Source organism: Eptatretus burgeri, chromosome 8 (assembly GCF_056783735.1).
Source record: "Eptatretus burgeri isolate ZD-2024b chromosome 8, Ebu_testis_v1, whole genome shotgun sequence".
Classification (NCBI taxonomy): Eukaryota; Metazoa; Chordata; class Myxini; order Myxiniformes; family Myxinidae; genus Eptatretus; species Eptatretus burgeri.
In genome coordinates, this window is record NC_140968.1 from 2,188,811 (window position 1) to 2,209,427 (window position 20,617).

At 47.0% G+C, this 20,617-nt stretch overlaps 1 protein-coding gene across 1 annotated transcript; it reads right to left on the bottom strand.

Moving 5' to 3' along the window:
• Nucleotides 1-12,305: 12,305 nt before the first annotated feature.
• LOC147020915 (cAMP-regulated phosphoprotein 19-like) lies at nt 12,306-19,985 on the bottom strand. Its single transcript, XM_085890572.1, has 3 exons — nt 19,699-19,985; nt 19,348-19,449; nt 12,306-15,263 (listed from the first exon to the last, which is right to left on the bottom strand). The coding sequence occupies exons 1-3, from the start codon at nt 19,759-19,761 to the stop codon at nt 15,099-15,101; spliced, it is 330 nt and encodes a 109-aa protein (XP_085746698.1). The 5' UTR covers nt 19,762-19,985; the 3' UTR covers nt 12,306-15,098.
• Between the last annotated feature and the right edge of the window lie 632 nt (nt 19,986-20,617).

The following is a 20,617-nucleotide window of genomic DNA, read 5'->3' on the forward strand; positions in this document are numbered from 1 at the left end:
CGGTGGATGTCTTGGAACTCACCGTCGGGCAAAGAAGAATTTTGTCTCTCAAGGGACACTGGATAACCTTGACCAGAGTCGCAGGGCCAGCCTGAATGGTGGAGCTGAGCTGTTCAGGGAGTTAAGGCGTAAAACTTTACATGCACTAAGGGTGTACAAGGAGGCCTATGTACGAGGAATCCGTGAGGGGTAGAGCATCACCTTTGGTCAAGTGATTCTCATCCTGCTTACAGGGGAATTCACGCATTACGTTCATCCAAGCCCATCCCTCAGTGTACTGCAGTTAGATTGGACGGTGGTGTGCTCGTGACAGAGGAGCCTGAAGTAAAGGCCCGCTAGGCCAGTTACTTTGAGCGGCTGTACCAGGCTGATCCACCAGCTGTTGAATTGGATGTCAGGGGTGTTACTATCCCGATTGCTGAACCTCTAATCAACTGTGGTTCATCTTCGTTTGTGGAAACACAGGCTGCGATGAACCGTTTGAAATGTGGTGAAGCTCCTGGGATCTGTGGCATTCATGCTGAACTTCTCAAGGCATGTAATTGCATGCAGTTCTGTGCTCTGCCTGGAACACAGGCATCATCCCAACTGACTGGAAGAGGGGCCTTGTAGTCCCTCTATGGAAACGCAAGGGTGATCGCCAGGACTGCAACAACTACCAAGGGGTTAAGCTGCTCTCAGTGCTGGGCAAGGTCTTTGCTCAGATAATTATTGATAGGCTCACCACTCTGCTTGAGCACCAGCCCCCAGAGCAGTCAGGCTTCATACCGAAGAGGTCAACGATTGTCTGTATCCTTGCTTTTCAGGTTTCGTCAGGGGCTCAGACGAGACAACACCAGGTACCGACAGTGCCACACCCCATGATCCAGTGAATCCATGACTCTCCAGGCCCAATCAAAACGTCGATTGACCTCTGTCTCACAGCCAGCAGAGATATGGACATCACTGTCAAGGGAAGTGAATCTCTCTGTGACCTCAACATCCTCACCACAAACAGGTACAGACAGGATAGCAGCATCCAAGATGTCATTGAAAGCATGTATCTTCGTTTTCACCCAGAAGACCCGTAATCCCAGCGGCTCAGACTCCTCATTCAGTGCCTTGAGAGCAACGATAAGGATATACAGCATCTCTGCAAAGATGACTGCATCATCTGCAACATCAAGGTCAGAGATCTCAATACGCCCAAACAATGCACCACTGCTTGATCTCTCCAACATCCTTCCCAGACAAGCGCTGAAAAGTGGGGGGGGGGGGCAGTACACACCCCTGATGGACTCTAGTAACAACTGGAAACAAGAAAAAGAGCAATCCGAGATTGCAAACCCTCGCCAGGACTTCTTTCGAGTGGTGTCCTTTTATAGGTTTTCGGGAATATCCAATATGGCTGCCAAACCATGTGACCGATGATGTCATATGTGTGAACCTTTTGTTCCTCATGGATAGGTGGTCATATATGTAAAGTTTAGCCTCGATCTGTTCAGCCATTTCAGAGAATATTTTTTGAAGGTTCTCACACTCTCACTATATCTCTCCCCGAAAGGACCATCTGGGACCCCCCCCCCCCACATCAACTTTCTCAACAATCCTCTGGAAGAAGTCCTTTCATTCAAGGTTTTGGGCCTCACTATCTGCTGTGGTTTTTTTCTGGGAAAGCCACATTTCCAACCTCGCCTCCAAAGCCAGCCACTCCCTAGGCATTCTCCATCCTGCAAAGTCCTTTCTTGGTACACCTGAGCTCCTAACCACGTGCAAAGTTTTCATCTGCAGCCTGATCTCTCGAGTACTGTCCTCTCCTCTGGGCTGGTGCTCTCCCCTCTCACCTTTCTCGGCTTCACGCTGTTAAAACCAAGGCATTTAGGATCATTGGTAACTCCTGCGATGAAACCGAGTCTTTGGGTCTCTCACTCTCACCACAGGCAGGTTGGTGGTCTTTCTGTCTTCTGCTGTCTCCTCTCCTCTCCTTCCTGGCCTCGTCCCCCCCCCCAACCCCTGCTCTGTCTGCGATCTGCCCCCCCCCAATCATATTTCCGCAGAGTGCTGAAGGTCCGCCAACAACCCTCTTCTGCTAAAACTACCAAAACGATGAATCACTGCTCACCTTCACTCTTTCATTCCTCTTTTTTTCCTGCCTTTGGGACAAACTTCCACAGTCTCTTCAATCCCACTCTTCCTTCCAGGCGTTCAAAAGAGCCGTTCACCACCATCTCTTATCTTGCCCCATCCAAAACCATGATCTTTTTTTTACCCCTGTTCATCCACTCCAAACCAACCTCCTTCAAATTCCCCGCTTTCCTTCCTGAAAGTCCCTGTAGTGTCCATCTTGTTCATCCCGTGTACCCCACCCTGCTCCACAGTTCTGTGCTTCCCTCTCTCACCCCTCGTCTCCTGCTCCCCTTGCTATACGTTGTGTGTCTTCGCTCTTATACGAGCCTCGACATTGTTTATATTAATTTTTTTTTTAATCAACTGTGTGTTTGAACCAGTCGACCAATGAACATGCTTGATGATGTCACGTGAGGGACAGTTTTGAACTGGCTTTTGTGGGAGAGATGGCACTTGGAGTCTGGAATCGTGAGAGGGAGGAATGTGTGCTGTTTCTCCCAGCCTCCACAGAAGCTCTTAACACAACATTGCCAGGGTCTTTTCGGACCTCCCCATCCCACCAGAGGAGGAACCAGTCCCATTATCCAGGGAATGTCAGCTGCAAGTTCACTTGGACCAGGCAGAGACCCATCTCAGAGCATGTGTGTAGGGAAGCTGTTGCCGGTTCGTCCCATCAACTCTTGGCAAAGGCACGAGAGAGAGAGAGAGAGAGAGAGAGAGAGAGAGAGAGAGAGAGAGAGAGAGAGAGAGAGAGAGAGAGAGAGAGAGAGAGAGAGAGAGAGACAACGAGAGAGACAACGAGAGAGACAACGAGAGAGACAACGAGAGAGACAACGAGAGAGACAACGAGAGAGAGAGACAAAGAGAGAGAGAGACAACGAGAGAGAGAGACAACGAGAGAGAGAGAGAGAGAGAGAGAGAGAGAGAGAGAGAGAGAGAGAGAGAGAGAGAGACAACGAGAGAGAGAGAGAGAGAGAGACAACGAGAGAGAGAGAGAGAGAGACAACGAGAGAGAGAGAGAGAGAGAGACAACGAGAGAGAGAGAGAGAGAGAGAGACAACGAGAGAGAGAGAGAGAGAGACAACGAGAGAGAGAGAGAGAGAGAGAGAGACAACGAGAGAGACAACGAGAGAGAGAGACAACGAGAGAGAGAGACAACGAGAGAGAGAGACAACGAGAGAGACAACGAGAGAGACAACGAGAGAGAGAGACAACGAGAGAGACAACAGAGAGAGAGAGAGAGAGAGAGAGACAACGAGAGAGAGAGAGAGAGAGAGAGAGAGACAACGAGAGAGAGAGAGAGAGAGAGAGAGAGAGAGAGAGAGAGAGAGAGAGAGAGAGAGAGAGAGAGAGAGAGAGACGAGAGAGAGAGAGAGAGAGAGAGAGAGAGACAACGAGAGAGAGAGAGAGAGAGAGAGAGAGAGAGAGAGAGAGAGAGAGAGAGAGAGAGAGAGAGAGAGAGAGAGAGAGAGAGAGAGAGAGAGAGAGAGAGAGAGAGAGAGAGAGAGAGAGAGAGAGAGAGAGAGAGAGAGAGAGAGAGAGAGAGAGAGAGAGAGAGAGAGAGAGAGAGAGAGAGAGAGAGAGAGAGAGAGAGAGAGAGAGAGAGAGAGAGAGAGAGAGACAACGAGAGGGAGAGAGAGACAACGAGAGGGAGAGAGAGACAACGAGAGGGAGAGAGGGAGAGAGGGAGAGAGGGAGAGAGGGAGAGAGGGAGAGAGGGAGAGAGGGAGAGAGGGAGAGAGGGAGAGAGGGAGAGAGGGAGAGAGGGAGAGAGGGAGAGAGAGAGAGAGAGAGAGAGAGAGAGAGAGAGAGAGAGACAACGAGAGAGAGAGAGAGACAACGAGAGAGAGAGAGAGACAACGAGAGAGAGAGAGAGAGAGAGACTGTGTCGATCAGGATGGGGTAAGTTGGACGAGACCACAACCTGTATAGTTTATAAATGGGCTCTATTTTCTGAAGGTGATGTCTTCTACTTCTTCACATCTTTTCTGTCATGATTGTTGACTTCTGTGCTCCCTGCTCTGGTTTCTCTGGGAGATTATCTTTGATACCTTTTATTCTGGTGTTGGTTGCGATCGATCACTTTCTCTGTGCACAAATAAATTACCAGGGGGCAGTACGAGTTACGTCCTCAGCGTGTGCAACCAAAGTAAGGACGACAATGTATGTTAGTCAGGTCTCAGTCAGGTCAGGTTCAATCTGTGACCTGCTACAGGTACCATGTAAACCTGTACTAACCTGTTCCATGGTCAGGTTGTCGGCGACTAAACCGTCTCCCCCACCAGGTTTCCTAGTGAGGAGGGTGTTTGGATATGGACACCCAGCAGGATTAAAAACAAAACCTGTCAAAGGGCGGAGGAGCTCCTTGTGAGCCAACGGCCATCCATATCTAGTGCCCAACTGTGTCTGCGGACGTCCTCCTGCAGTTGGGTTACTTCTTATTAGGAGGTTGGTGGCAGGATTTGCACTCCGGCCACCGTAAAACCCTTCATTCCGCAAAACGCAAAAACGCAAAAAAATCTGAAAACCCACTCCGTGGGAGTACCTCCTGTGCAGCTTCCCTTCGCAGGGCAGCTCACCGGATGACGGGATTGGGGCAAAGCCTTCAGGACCCCCAATCTTTGATGATAGGAGGGAAACCACGGGGTAACATCCCTGGGTCGATTGCGGGAGAGTGTGTCGGAGTGGTGCTGAGGTGTCGTCCACCAGACGGCGGTCTCCTTGCGTTAACCTGAGGCGGTCCCTTCAGGTGGGTGCCTGGAATGTCCTATCCCGAAGAGAGAATGATCACCTGTCTCTGTTATCATCTGAGCTCAAGCATTTGGACATCGGGATTGCAGCTCTCTCTGAGGTTCGGAGACCGGTTTGCGGCGAGATAATGGTTGGTGGTTACACCTACTATTGGTCTGGTCGCTCTGATGGTTACCATACCCAAGGAGTTGCTGTAGCTGTGTCCAATAAGCTGACCCCAATGATAATTGAGGCAACACCGGTCAACGAGCGTATTATGAGATTAAGGATTCGTCACTCCTTAGGTGTCATTTCCCTGGTCTCTGTTTATGCTCCAACTGAGGCGAGTGATCTCACCGTGAAGGATGCATTCTACGCCACACTCGAGTCTGTGGTTGATCAGTGCCCCAGACGAGATACACTTCTAGTCTTGGGGGATTTCAATGCATCGAATGGAACTGCTAGGGATGGTTATGAGGTGTGTGTTGGTCCCCATGGGTCAGGAACTATGAACCAGAATAGCAGTAAGTTCCTTGAGTTTGCAAGAAGTCATGGACTTAGGGTGGCTGGTTCATGGTTTCAGCGCCCACAAGCTCATCGCTGGACTTGGTATTCCAACGCTGGCGGTGTGGCAAAGGAGATTGACCATGTCCTCATTGACGGCCGTTGGAGGATGATCCAGAACTGCAGGGTCTACCGAAGTGCTCAGTTCCTCAATACTGACCACAGGCTTGTTGTAGCAACTCTAAAGCTGCACCTTAAATCCTGGAGAATGGTACCATCCCAGCCTAGGCTGGATGTTGCCAAGCTCAGGGATGAGAGAGTAGTTGAGGAGTTTGCGAACAGGCTGTGTGGACACTTGGGGGGTCTGGGTGCTTTGGGGGGTCCTGAAGAGTTGTGGAGCGCCTTCAAGACCACCGTCCTTGATGTTGCCGGTGGATGCCTTGGAGCTCACCGCAGGGCAAAGAAGAATTTTGTCTCTCAAGGGACACTGGATACCATTGAACAGAGTCGCAGGGCCAGGCTGAATGGCAGAGCTGAGCTGTTCAGGGAGCTGAGGCATAAAACTGTACGTGCACTGAGGGTGGACAAGGAGGCCTATGTGCGAGGAATCTGTGAGGGGGTAGAGCATCACCTGTGGACAGGTGATTCTCGTCCTGCGTACATGGGAATTCGCGCATTACGTTCATCCAAGCCCATCCCTCGGAGCACTGCAGTTCGAGCAGAGAGTGGTAGGCTCTTGACAGAGGAGTCTGAAGTGAAGGCCCGCTGGGCCGGTTACTTTGAGCGGTTGTACCAGGCTGATCCCCCAGCTGTCGAGTTGGACGTCAAGGGTGTTACAATCCCTGTTGCTGACCCTCGAATCAACTGTGGTCCACCTTCGCTTGTGGAAACACGGGCTGCGGTGAACCAGTTGAAACGGGGCAAAGCTCCAGGGATCTGTGGCATCCATGCTGAACTTCTCAAGGCTGGTGGAAATGCTGCACTCGTGTCGTTGCATGCAGTTTTGTGCTCTGCCTGGAACACAGGCATCATCCCAACTGACTGGAAGAGGGGCCTTGTTGTCCCTCTCTGGAAAGGGAAGGGTGATCGCCAAGACTGCAACAACTACCGAGGGGTGACGCTGCTCTCAGTGCCGGGCAAGGTCTTTGCTCGGATAATTCTTGATAGGGTTCGCCACCATCTGCTTGAGCACCAGCGTCCAGAGCAGTCAGGCTTTACACCAAAGAGGTCAACGATTGACCGTATCCTTGCCCTTCGTGTCCTCACCGAACGCAGACGAGAGTTTCGGCAGGGGCTGCTTGCAGCCTATGTTGATCTCTGTAAAGCGTTCGATTCAGTGAATCGGGATGTCCTCTGGAGGATTCTTGGTCTTCGTGGGGTGCCACCAAATCTGATCGATCTGATGTCTGAACTCTACTCTGGTACTGAGAGTGCTGTGAAGTGTGGTGGTACCATCTCTGACTTATTTCCAGTTGTTACTGGAGTTCGTCAGGGATGTGTACTTGCCCCCACACTTTTCAGCACTTGTATGGACTGGATTCTAGGGAGGATGTCGGAGAGATCAAGTTGCGGTGCATCGTTTGGGAATGTCAAGATCTCGGACCTTGATTTTGCAGATGATGCAGTCATCTTTGCGGAGACTTTAGACATCCTCTTGGAGGCCCTCGAGGTGCTGAATGAGGAGTCGGAGCCGTTGGGATTACGGGTGTCTTGGGTCAAAACTAAGATCCAGGCTTTCGGTGACATCTTGGATGCTGCTGTCCTGTCTGTGTCTGTTTGTGGTGAGGATGTTGAGGTCGTGGAGAGATTCACTTACCTTGGCAGTGATATTCATGTCTCTGCTGGCTGCGAGTCAGAGGTCAATAGACGTCTGGGTCGGGCCTGGGGAGTCATGGATTCACTGGATCATGTGGTGTGGCGCTGCCGGTACCTGTGCGGGAGGACGAAAGTCCGAGTCTTCAGGTCCTTGGTACTTCCAGTCTTGCTCTATGGGTGCGAGACTTGGACTCTGACCAAGGATCTGAGACGGAGACTTAATTCCTTTGGTACCAGGTCTCTTCGGAGAATCCTTGGCTATCGCTGGTCGGATTTTGTGTCCAACGAGCGGTTGCTGAGAGAGACTCCGATGAAATTTGTTACCTGCATAGTCCGTGAGCGTCAGTTGCGGCTGTATGGACATGTGGCTCGTGTTCCTGATGCTGATCCTGCTCACCAGATTCTCTCAGCGAGGGAGTCTCATGAGTGGAGGAGGCCAGTGGGCCGACCATGTGCCTCATGGTTGCAACAGGTTGACCATCATCTCAAGGAGATGGGGATGGGCCTGGCATCTGCCTGGGGGATGGCCAGACGGAGGCCCCTGGAGTACCAGCGGAAAGTGGACGCAGCGACGCGCTGTTCTGGCACATGCTCCCATACCTGACCTGAATGTATGTTCCACGAGCCACCATTTTGAGCGCTCTCCAGTTTAAACTTGTCTCCACGTTCAGGTCATATTACAGAAGGTAAAGTCCGGTGGCACCAGGTTCAAGTCCGGCAGGGCTTGAGCGGGTGGGTTTGCATTTCAATCTCGCCTAATGGGACAGTTCTTCGAATGCTCGGTTGGTTATGCAGTTTTGCAGTCGAGTTGACAAAACACTGAGCCAATCGGAAGTCATAGAGTCGTCAATTAGCAAATGACAAACTGCGGACTTCTGGGTCCGCTGAAGGATTTGAGTCAAAGCTCAAGGAAGAGCGAGAACACAGAACAGAACTCCTAAAACATGGTGGAAAGTGGGGGGGGGGGGAACAAACACCAACAGCAGGATAGAGAGACATAACAGGACACTTGGAAGAAGAATGTATGTGGTGAAGAACGAGGGCCACACAAGATGGATACACGCTAAAGCAAAACAAGGAAGGGGCCAAAATAACCGGGAGGGAAAACTGAGGATGAAGGAGCAATAGAACAAATAAACAGAAAGGTGGGAGGTGTGGCGTGATATAACGCTATCCAACATTATATAACCTGGAAAGGAAGGTGTGGTGTTGGAGAGGGTTAACCTACGGACCAAAGCCTCGCAGGTAGTTATTATGTTCGCGTTTGCAAAGGAAAGACTTGGCATGAAATGGGATTCCCAGTTGGTGGCTGGCTCTACAAGCCAACTCCGATACGTGCTCCGCCTGAGGCATGCCAAGTCGGTGATGGACAGTTGCAGAGAGTCATCCTGCAGAACATTATACAACTTCTGAATTGATTTTTAATCAGGTTTACGTGTCCATTTTGACACTTGTCGTAGGTCAATGGAATTTCCCCCATTTGTCGGGAGAAAACTGGCTGCTTATTGCAAGAGAACTGGCATATTTAGATTCCTGTTACTCATATGTGTATAAAAAAAACAAGTTATCCAATGGTGTTTTACATAATGCGGAGTTTTCATAAAAGCAAACAAGCAAAAACAAAACCACAAACCGATCCAATAATGCAAGGAGGAGACAATGTGCCGTGAGCTTCCCCTGCCGGATGAACAGTGGAGTTAACACCGACTTTCATGTTTACCCCATTCTCAGAATTTCATCAAAATCGTCTTCGTAGCTTGATTACATGTGGTCTTAGTCAGTCAGACTTGTTCATTCCTGAAGAAAACCATGGTTTAAATCAGCTGATGAGAATTAATAATCATTCAATAAATAATAAGAGAGATATTAAATGATGTAAAGGGAGAAAGTATAAAATGACATGTTCAATGGGTGAAAAATAATGCAAAAAATATGAAGTTTAACAGATTATGGAACGGGAAAAGTTTAAGCTAATCTATCAATTTAAATAATATTTCATGGACTTTTAGAAAAGGTTAATTGTGTCACATCTTGGTTTCACTCAGAGCCGAAGCTCTGAGTGATATATCCCACCCACGGCACAGTGATGGTGCAACATCGGGCGCCGGAGGTTCGATTTGTCTACTGGAGTTTACGAGAGTGATTCTTCACCGTTGAGAGGTAGGGCCAAGAAAACGATACACTCTATGGGCATGATATCTCAAAAGGTTGGTGGTGACATGACAAAAGTAGAACAAGCACTCAGTAGAGCGCATACCTTCGCCAACGCTACATTTTGCCCCCCCCCCCCAGAAACCGTTGATTGTGAGGGTATTTAATCCCATACCACATCTGCCATCTCATATGTGTTATGATGGCTTAAAAACATTAAATTTCCTGCTGTTTGACACTGATTCACGTACATTGTACAATTTCTGTATGAACTCCCTGACCTTTTTGGGTGTCGGTGTCAAGTCAATCTAATGACAACTGGTCACATTATAAGAAATTATTTTCTGGCATTTTAGGTGCATTTAGCACACACGAGTTTCTGTTTTTCTAAATAAGTTATTTATTGGGAACAAACAAACATTCATTTTCAGAAAGTATGACATCTGAAAGTACTAATTTAGCTGTGTGTACTATATGTAGAGCGTATGACATTAGCTTGTTGCACGATAAGGGGTTGAAGTACTATTGATAAATAGAACTATAAGTTGTGAAATACGCCTCTCCTGGTGCCAAAGTCCCATTGGTTTGCATGGAGAGAACTATGTTTTTGCTTGCGAATCCGTTTTTATTACCTGCATCCTTACAACTGTAAAATGTGCATATCTTTTATTGTTTAATATCTTCAAATTACACCAGCAGCCGAAAGCATCATGGCACATAAGAATGACACATTTGAAGCACACATCAGGTGATCGTGCTTTTTTTAGAATGGTTGACATCAGCTGGTTGTGTTTGCACAATCCAAAAGTAATACGTCAGCTAGCTCCTAATTTATAAAAAGGAACATTTTTTTTGTTTAGTGTGCGTACGTGCCACTAAGGTATGCACATTTTGTAAGTTCAGTGACACCCACCCCCCCCCCCCCCCAATGCTTTAAACTCACCAATAAAGTCACCGTCAAATATTACACATCACAGGATAGGGAATTGAATTCTAAACATTTTAAATCTACTTACATGCAAATTGTATAAGAATTGACCGCGTTATGATAATAAAGGTCGTTGACCCCCCTGACCTTTGACCCAAACCGCTAACAAAGGTAATGACGTCATTGTGTCATATCATATATCAGAAGATTGGGCATTGAATTCACAACATTTTGGCATTGGTTGCATGCAAATTGGATAAAAATCGACCGCACTATGGCAAAATGACGATTTTGACCTTTTCATGACCTCGACCTTGACCTTTGTACTCTTAATTTTGTAATTGGTATTAGAGTGTGGGGAACAGAACAGTCAACGTTTTGGTGTTGGTTTCATGCAAATCGGATAAGAATTGACCGTGTTATGACTAAAACCGCACATTTTGCAGTGTCGTGACCCCCCTGACCTTTGACTCCCAACCGCTAATAAGGGTTATTACGTCATTGTGTCATGTCACATATCACAAGATGGGGCATTGAATTCTGAACATTTTGGCATTAGTTGCATGCAAATTGGATATAAATTGACTGCGCTATGGTAAAAAGACGATTTTGACCTTTTCATGACCTTGAACTTGACCTTTGACCCGATCGCTCCCAAAATCTAATCAAATGGTCCTCGAATAATAACCAATCATCCCACCAAATTTGCTGCGATTCAGTTCAATACTTTTGGAGTTATGCGAATAACAAACAAACAAACAAACACACATATTCACAAATAAATAAATAAATACACAGCGATCAAAACATAACCTTCGCAACAAAGTTTGCGAAGGTAACTTGGTAGATGAGTTGTTTAGGTGACAAGAACAAGTCGATTTGATTTTGGTTCAGGTCCGAATCCAGATTTGACATCCAGAGGGGGCTTTTTGCTCAGAGCCAAAATGTTCAACATGTTCCCAATCTGGAAGCCACAAAGAGCAAGGGAAACATTTCATTGGATGAGCTTAGTAAATGTACGCGCACTCTCCTCTCAGCTGTCTCGCCTGGGTTTGAATCCCGATCCAGCTATAAACTGTCATTCTAGTGTTTCGCAGGCAGGATGATTCATCAATGTGTGTACTGTCCCCCGGATGGACGTTAAACTGGGCGTCCTGACTGCTGGTATTCGTTGGTGGGGATTAAAGATCCCATGGTGATCTTCGTGAAGAGTAGGTGAGAGAGCAAGCATGCTGAACAAAATAAAAATTCCTGCCATAACCCACAGGGGGAACCGCATGAGCGGAAAAACCACATCCAATGATGCTGCATACGAAAGAAGAATAATAAGATTAGCAACCGTTAACTTTCTATTACACACTGTTGGAAAATGAGTTTGAAAATAAAACATAAAATAGAATTTCACGCGAATGAGTCAATGGATATGCGTATGCTCACGTTAGTTGAGAGAGAGAGAGAGAGAGAGAGAGAGAGAGAGAGAGAGAGAGAGAGAGAGAGAGAGAGAGAGAGAGAGAGAGAGAGAGAGAGAGAGAGAGAGAGAGAGAGAGAGAGAGAGAGAGAGAGAGAGAGAGAGAGAGAGAGAGAGAGAGAGAGAGAGAGAGAGTCAGAGAGAGAGAGAGAGAGAGAGAGAGAGAGAGAGAGAGAGAGAGAGAGAGTCAGAGAGAGAGAGAGAGAAAAACACACATGAGATGCTTTGAACTGGAGTTATTATCTGCAAAATGATTTTTCAAAGGGAACCTGACCTTTGACCTGTTGAACCCAAAAACAAATCGGTTCATCTTTGTATCGCAGTCCAGACTTGTGCCAGCTTTGATTGAAATCATGCAGGAACAAAGATTTTCAATTAGCCACTTGACCATCGACCTTTTGACCCCAACATCAAATCACTTCATCTTTGCATCATAGTACATACTGTACTCGCAGTTAACTTGTACCAAGTTTGGTCAAAATCCATTGAGAGTTTAACAAGTTATTGCGGTAACAAATATCGGACAAGCACACTCAAAGGGATGGACAACCTGAAAACACAACGCCTTCGGCTACGAAGGGATAAAAAAAACAAACAAACATAATAGTTCAACTAGTTTTATTCATATTATTCTTCAACACAAAAGTCAGATCAAAGAAACACAAAGTGTAGACGCTTCCGATTCTGCAGCAGTGGAGGCAGTCCACAGTAAAGAAAACAGAAACAAGTCTAAACGCTTGGAATCACTGGATCAAACTTAACATTAGCATTAAAGTTTATATTGGGCGGGCGGGGGGGGGGAGGGGGACAAGAATGAAATAAAACACACACGAACACTAAAGCGTAACGCACACATTACTGAGTAATAGGTACACATGGTATGAGTTTCAGGAGAAAAAAAAAACAAAAAACAAAATGTTATCAATGATGAATATACCAAGTCACACTAAGGTCAAGAACAAAAAAAAAGGTAACTGAAGAACAGCTGATTCCCAAAATATAAACTGGTCAATGCGTGGAACCAAACGGCACAGCAAGGACACACAGCAGACAAGAGACAGTCCACAATGACGTCTACAGGTAATCGCACACTCCCAAAATCGTGTACTGCGGCTGTCATTCACGACGAGTCCCGGACAAGCAAAGTCCGCTTAAATGAGTACAGGACACGTCCGAGGCCCCGATGACCGTACCCATCGCGTTCACGAGTAGCCTGCTAAACGATTCTCGACTGCATGGCCCAGTCATGCTGAAAAACCTTCATTATCCGTTATATTTAAGGTAGGTAAGGAATCGGACCTAGGGGTGATAAAAAGGTATCTGAGAATTTGTCATCTGCTGTTGGGGAAATCTGGAAATGAAGAGAAAGTCCAAAGAAATTAAAAGAAAATACTTGCACTGTAAGCAATACATAATTAAAGTACAGCACTACAGATATCTATTTCTTGACAATAAAACAAGCCTCCGAGCAAAGTCAATCTCACCACATCTCAACCACTAATGACAATACATTTTGAGGGGTTGGGGGGGGGGGGAGTGTGACGAACACCCATAACATACAACCCCAAGGTACACGTGACACGAGCGCATTGGAACGAACCGAACATCAGACCATATGGACAGCATGGTACAACGGTGCATCAATTTACAGATGAAGGGCCTGACCGAGCTGTTCGTGATCTTATGACAAAGGCCTCGATGGTACAAAACAATAATAATAATAATAATTACATTTCAGTACCAAATCAAAGTTTTCAATTTTAAACTCTTTTTAACCTTATCAAAGTTTAGTGCAATGATTACCAAGTCTACACATGAACACAGAATATCTTCAAATCGCTTTCAAAATTGGAACCTTCGGGAATTTTCGCAATATTCACGGCCTCCAAAATGTTGCAACGACGAGTTTGAAGCGAATCCTCCGATCGGAAAAGATGACACGCACATCCATTTACAAAAATCGAGCCTGTCTTGACGGCAAAGCTCCGGTTGAAATGTGAACAGAATGCAGACAGTAATGAACTAGCGTTCCGGGTTGGAGTTCGGATTGAACGATTTCCTCTGCACACGGAATCCCCGTGGCACCGTTTCGCCTCGCTCTGCTACGGTACGTACCGAAACCATTTTGACGAAGAAAAATCTGGAATAACTTCGTGATTACGCGTTCAGATTGCATGTACGGAAATCCGAAACCTCTACCAGCGGCAGAGTCCATCATGAGAAAAACAATGTCCCCTTTTGCAAAGTAGTTTCAATCTACATGACGCAGCTGTCGCTGTTGCTTTTTTTTTCTCCAATGGAAAACATACAAGTCGAGAGAGACGGATGGAAAGCGATACCTGTACCAAAGTCAATCCCCAAACGCCGATAACCTTCGACCAACACGGATTACACAAGTTAGGCTGGAGTGCTGCAATATAGTTGGCACAAAAAGCTATCAGTGAACAACAACAAAAAAAAGTTCACAATTCCACCTGCCAATTGTATTAGGAATGAGAGCGTCGTCACAAAGGCATGCCGTTACTATGGGATGCAAATGTTCACGGGACAAGTATTCATAGCAACGAAACGATCATCCAATTGTGTGAAACACCGAGGTTAGGTGACAGCTGGGCATTTTAAATCTGCACCTCGAGAGACGAGAGACGCGTGGGTAAACATGCCCACAAAGTTAGATCTACCAAACACCCTGCTGCGAAACATCCAACCAATGCTATCGACAGAATTAGCGTCCTCATAAAGCTGAACACGTTGTTGATCCTCGGCGGATAGTCAGAATGTGAAGCAGGCATTTCGGTGAAAAAAAGAAAATACGGAAAAACCTCGACCTTTCCATACAGGCTGCAACGACAGGATCACCAGACAATGCACATACCAGTTTTGCATCATCCAACCATGGCAAGCAAATAAGATTTAAAAAAAAATAAAAATCTATGGCAAAATAAACATACAAACTAACCACGAAACAGGAACAACATTTTCAGATGTGAATACAATCATACTTTGCTATAGGAAGATGTCTCTCTCACTTTGTAATCACTTGCACCTGGCAAGCATGTGTTCAGCAAACTCAATCCCCCCCATCCCCATCCCTGTTGCAATATCATGCAGCACCCTTGGCCGACATATTGTTACTGGGATAATTGATATAAACCCGCACAATAGGTAGTGCTCACCACACAGGTTGTGATGCACGTGCAGTGCATTTCGTAGCGATAGAACAGTCGAGAGTCTCAAGAAAAAAAAAACTTTAAAAGGTCACACGAAGGAGACAGACACCGCTCTGGCAGGTCCCTACAGGAAAGAATGGTAGGGGGGGAATGATCTGTGTCGGAGTGAGAAAGCCTGGGAATAGGGAATGAAAGGCCGTGGCATGGTTGGTGCTGGTATGTCGATCTATCCTGCAAGTTTGCTTGCTACAGCAGAGGACTTGCGCTGCGGCAGGTCCTGGGGTGTGGGTATGTGGTCTCCAGTCACCTCCGGAACAAGTCCCGGAAGCTGCTTGTTTTTCATCTTGGCTTTCGCCATGTTGTAGTCTCCAGAATCAAAGTATTTCTGCCCCTGTTTGGGTGGAACAATGGCAAGTAGAGCAAAAATTAAAAACCAGTAAAAAAAAAATATTCACTCATGTGCACACACCATCAGTCGTCCATCACAATGACCAACTGCTCAAAATGGATTAAAGCTCATAGAAAAGCATCGACCAAAAGCATGCAGCCCTTGCATTACACTCGTTACTTATCTTACTTGAAGAATAGTTCATATGAAGACATTGTCTGTTGAAGTTAAACGTAAGCAAACATGTGATATTAATACAACTACCCAAACTGAAACACTACGAGTCAAGAAAAACGACTTTCGTCAAGTGCAAATCTGTGGCTCGCTTCAACTGAAGCACAACCAACTTAGAATCACGTCACAAGGACAAGTCTTACGCTCAACGTTTCAAAAACATCGTTGCCTGTTCAGAAATTGAGCCGCAAGGCCAACGCAAGGCAAACGTTGCAGTGTTGATGCATCAACCCAATTTAATAAACAGCAATAAATTCCCGCGTGGGGCGAGTGTGAAAATATCCCGACTCAACCGGTGACTCAAACCCAGGGCACCTCATCGCAACGCAGCGACAGCCCACTGAGCTATTGAGCCTTCATGATAACCTCGGGAGTTGCTCACACAAACACTTCAAGTGTGTGCACTATAATCGATATATCTAACTCGAGTGGATCGGCTCGCTCGACCGAAGGCGTTGTACAGATTGACGTCACAATTTACACCAATCATAACACAAACATTTCTTTTCTACAAATTTATTGGTAATATTACCTTTGTTTTGTGATATCCATCCATCCATCCATCCATCCATCCATCCATTGGGACCATACTCTGTGCAGAGCATTGGTGCTGCCTAAGCAGTCTCCTTGGCTATGAGACACAATCCTGGGACGGGTCGCCACTCCGACGCAGGATACAAGCAAGCTGGCACTCATGTTGCTGACCTCGGAAGGATGACAGGCAGAATCAACCCCACCTGGCATTAATTCAACAGCCGAGTGGGATTTGAACTCAGGATCCTCAGATGCTAAGCCCACCACCCTAACCATTAAACCAACATCAGGCATATTTTGCGATATAAAAAGGTCCCAAGTGGTCTGAATGGTCAATGGTCGAAGCTGTCTTATCTGTCTGAAAGGTGAAAGGGGTCTAAATGATGTTAAGGTCTTAGGGGTCTTTTTGGGTCCTCGGGGTCCTAAAGGATCTTCGAGGTTTTGAAGGGTCTTCGGGATCTTCACCATCATGGGGTTCGTGCCAAAATGGGGGTTTAGGTGCATTTTAAATCTATAAATGTGAAAAACAAATCATTTTTCTATCAAGGAAAGGTATTTTGAAAAAGGACAGATTTCCACGTTTCCAGGAACATCTCACATCCCTTCGTACAGTACAGTACAAATTTGTAGTTGCTAATGAAAATAAATACTGCATTTGTAATGGCGTCTTTGGCCAAGGTTGGGGGCTCGAGTATAACAGCAAAGGTTGCTGCACCAAGTGAAGCTCTGTCGGATAGTACCAGTCATTGAGGGATGCAGCTTGGAAATACGCAGTCTGAACATGAAGATGACTACCATAATGAGCTCACCTGGACTCTAGTCCGGTGAGCTTATACGATCAAGCAGTGTCCGTAGGTGAGCGAGTCAGCAAACACTCCAGTCATTATCGCTTGAACCAAATACACGATTTCGACGAAACTTGGCCACAAGCTTCATCTCTGATGCCGAACGAAGGTGTATTGAGCGCAACAAAATGTGCTCTCAGTAAGGGGATCTACAGTGGGGTTTGAACCCCACAAAATAGGTATTTGCTCTCTTATCCGAAACTACACACACAATTTCGATGAAGCTTGACCACAACCTTCATCACCCGTAATGTACCAAAGTTTGTTCACGGCATTAAAAAAACAAAAAATTAATAAATTGGAGTCTTAGGGGGTCTGTGGGGGGGAGGGGGGGGGAGTTTGAGTGACAGGTGCTCCGATTCTAGGTGAGCTTCTGGACGTGCGGTCCTACTTTTATTATGATGTACGAGAAGATTTGCCAGTTTTGACTGATCTTGGAGGTTTTTTTTACTTTTGCCATGCTCTGGAGTACTGAAAACTGATCCCTGCTGAGACAATCAGCTGAACAGACCAGGCAGGCTCTCATATGTAGCCTGAGCAACTTTTTACTCTCTGATACACAATTACGTCTCCGAATGACTCATCATTCTTTGCTGAGGCCCCCCTTAATGATCGTTCGCCTGAACAGTTTTTCAACTGAAACCCCAAATCCCACACGTTGCTGAGTTGTTCATGGCTACTTTAATCATCGACTTCGGATCACTTGATCCACACTGTAATCCGAGGTCAAATGCACCAGATCCGAGCAGAAGACATCTCCAATTTGCACAGTCACATGCTCAACCTCATGTAGCAGTTTGAAACGACAATCACTGTGCCCAGGTACAATCAAGTAAAGATTTTTTTTTCCGTTCACAAGGAAGACTGATTGCCATCCCAGGATGCATGAAGTTGTGACGTCACAGGCAAATAAAAAAAAATAACACACACAAGCTTATATTTATGTCAAAACATCCTTTCGGAGATGAGTGAGACTTATTGACATCTCGAATCATTGCAAAATCACAAAAGCATTCATCAGTAAAACCAAGCCAAAGCTTGTACACGGTGTTAAGCACACTCGTAACACTTTTCACTCCAATGTGAACCAACAATGTAAACAGATGACTCATCAGAGGGGTCAATTATTTATCAATTAGTTATTTCCTAATTAATGTTGGTGAAGTGTTTTGTAACTCCTGTTCACAACAACCAATATCTGATACCGAGGGAGCTCAGGGAAAGCAGGCAGAGAGGGGTGTAGGGAGGAGGTGGGGAAGGAGGCTCATGGGGGGGGGGGCATCAACTATATAAACCAACTGCGCACTCAGACTCAGCAGCAATGAAGCAACAGAGGGAGTTGGTGTGGTCGTAACTGCCGTCTGCCTGGGAATCATGAGTGTTTGAGAGTCGGGAGGGGTCAAGACAAGCCAGTGCATAGCCGCACATGGATGCCGGATCGCGTCAGTGCTCGAAGCATCCCGGAGGAACGCAGGCTCGCCTGACCTGCATGATCGCACTGCACCCTCCCCCTAATATCTCAACAAAAACAGGGAAGAACACAAACAAATCTCCACCCCATCCATCCTGTCGATTATTTTGTTGTATTTTGTGGCCCAACAAGTCCACCTGTGATCAGTTTAGCATAAGGTTGAGGCAAGGTACCATTTCTGTCCAATTAAGGAAGTGTTCCAATGGGGGGGTTTTCTCTACTCTCTTCATTCATTGTTTCTTGCTGTGACCGAGCAGCGTGGTGGAAGTCACCGAGCAGCGTGGTGGATATCACCGAGCAGCGTGGTGCCAGTCACCGAGCAGCGTGGTGGAAGTCACCGAGCAGCGTGGTGGAAGTCACCGAGCAGCGTGGTGGATGTCACCGAGCAGCGTGGTGGATGTCACCGAGCAGCGTGGTGGATGTCACCGAGCAGCGTGGTGGATGTCACCGAGCAGCGTGGTGCCAGTCACCGAGCAGCGTGGTGCCAGTCACCGAGCAGCGTGGTGCCAGTCACCGAGCAGCGTGGTGGATGTCACCGAGCAGCGTGGTGCCAGTCACCGAGCAGCGTGGTGCCAGTCACCGAGCAGCGTGGTGCCAGTCACCGAGCAGCGTGGTGCCAGTCACCGAGCAGCGTGGTGCCAGTCACCGAGCAGCGTGGTGCCAGTCACCGAGCAGCGTGGTGCCAGTCACCGAGCAGCGTGGTGCCAGTCACCGAGCAGCGTGGTGCCCGTCACCGAGCAGCGTGGTGCCCATCACCGAGCAGCGTGGTGCCCATCACCGAGCAGCGTGGTGCCCATCACCGAGCAGCGTGGTGCCCATCACCGAGCAGCGTGGTGCCCATCACCGAGCAGCGTGGTGACCATCACCGAGCAGCGTGGTGCCCATCACCGAGCAGCGTGGTGCCCATCACCGAGCAGCGTGGTGCCAGTCACCGAGCAGCGTGGTGCCCATCACAAAGCACGTTATTTCCTGAACGACACAGCTAAACACGTTCCAAACTCACGCCTTTCTGCATCCGTTTGCGCAGAACTTCAGAGCCACCAGCTTTCCGACCAAGGTTGGGGTATTTCGCCCTCAGCTTTGCCTCCTCTGCCTGTTCCTGGATCTGTAACAACGCGCACACAAAACCAATCACCAGCAGCTTCGAAATGACATCACAAAGATTTCCCACAACGAACCAGAACCACCAGAACCACCTCGCCAAGGCGCGATCGTCCACCTCGGGCCTAGACACATCAGGCAGGCCTAACCTCGACTAGTCATGAACAAAACCCGAAACACTTCACGGGGTCGAGACCCAGAAGGGAAGTGAGGAGATTATATTCGGGTAAATACGACGGATGATGACAACAACCTTTCGGGATTCGACGTCTTCCACCACTGCCGGAGACGCCGAACCTTCGTTCTCTCCGGACATGGCTGTGGCTGCTGCGGTTACAACTTGTAAAAGGGGTATCAAGGGGGAGGTGGGAGGGGAAACCCGTAAATGCGGTTATTATGGACCAACCACTCCTACTGGAGTCTCCGCGGCGCCTCCACAACCAAACCAGCAAGGAAATAAACAAAAAATGTCATCAACATGTTAATTAAACGGTTAATCAAATACAACTTGTTCGTGGGGCTGCTTCACTGGTTAAATTATCAGGAAGTCTCATCATCATCATTATCATCATCATCATCATTATCATCATCATCATTACCATCATCATCATTATCATCATCGACAGAATCATCATTATCATCATCATCGACAGAATCATCATTATCATCATCATCGACAGAATCATCATCATCATCATGGAGAAGGTCGTCCAATGGTGTGTTTCATTCCCATTCAGGTTGTAGAGCGCTCGCCAAGTGGCTTAAGCACTCCAACAAAACGGTCCATAAGGATCGGCTGGCTTGGCAAGCGCTAGCAAGCCGCTTGATAACTGAACAGTCCTGTGAACTCTTCCGATGTTTTTACGGAAATACACAACAGATGAAGCTTTTTGGAATCATCGTCGTCAAAATTTTACGGATAAGTCGAGAAAGTCTCGTATTAACAAATAAAAGCTACAATTGAAATGATATATAAATATATATATATATATTTTTTTTTTCAAAATCATCACGTGATTGATTGACCAAAGGGGGGTGATTCAGACATTCGACTCTTGCGACGGACACACAATATTCACGTCCAAGCGCTTTGGGTAAATGAGTTTTTCAGGTTTATTTCCGATAATTGAGAAAATCTGCGTCCTGAATGTATCTATTCATGATTGCATCGG

What these genes read in the sequence shown, in the direction of transcription:
- LOC147020915 (XM_085890572.1), bottom strand. Translation starts at nt 19,761, where the DNA reads ATGTCCGGAGAGAACGAAGGTTCGGCGTCTCCGGCAGTGGTGGAAGAC. An exon ending in AAGACGTCGAATCCCGAAAG is followed by an intron (nt 19,450 to 19,698) that starts GTTGTTGTCATC and finishes GCGTTGTTACAG; the next exon opens with ATCCAGGAACAGGCAGAGGA. An exon ending in GCAAACGGATGCAGAAAGGC is followed by an intron (nt 15,264 to 19,347) that starts GTGAGTTTGGAA and finishes CCACCCAAACAG; the next exon opens with GGGCAGAAATACTTTGATTC.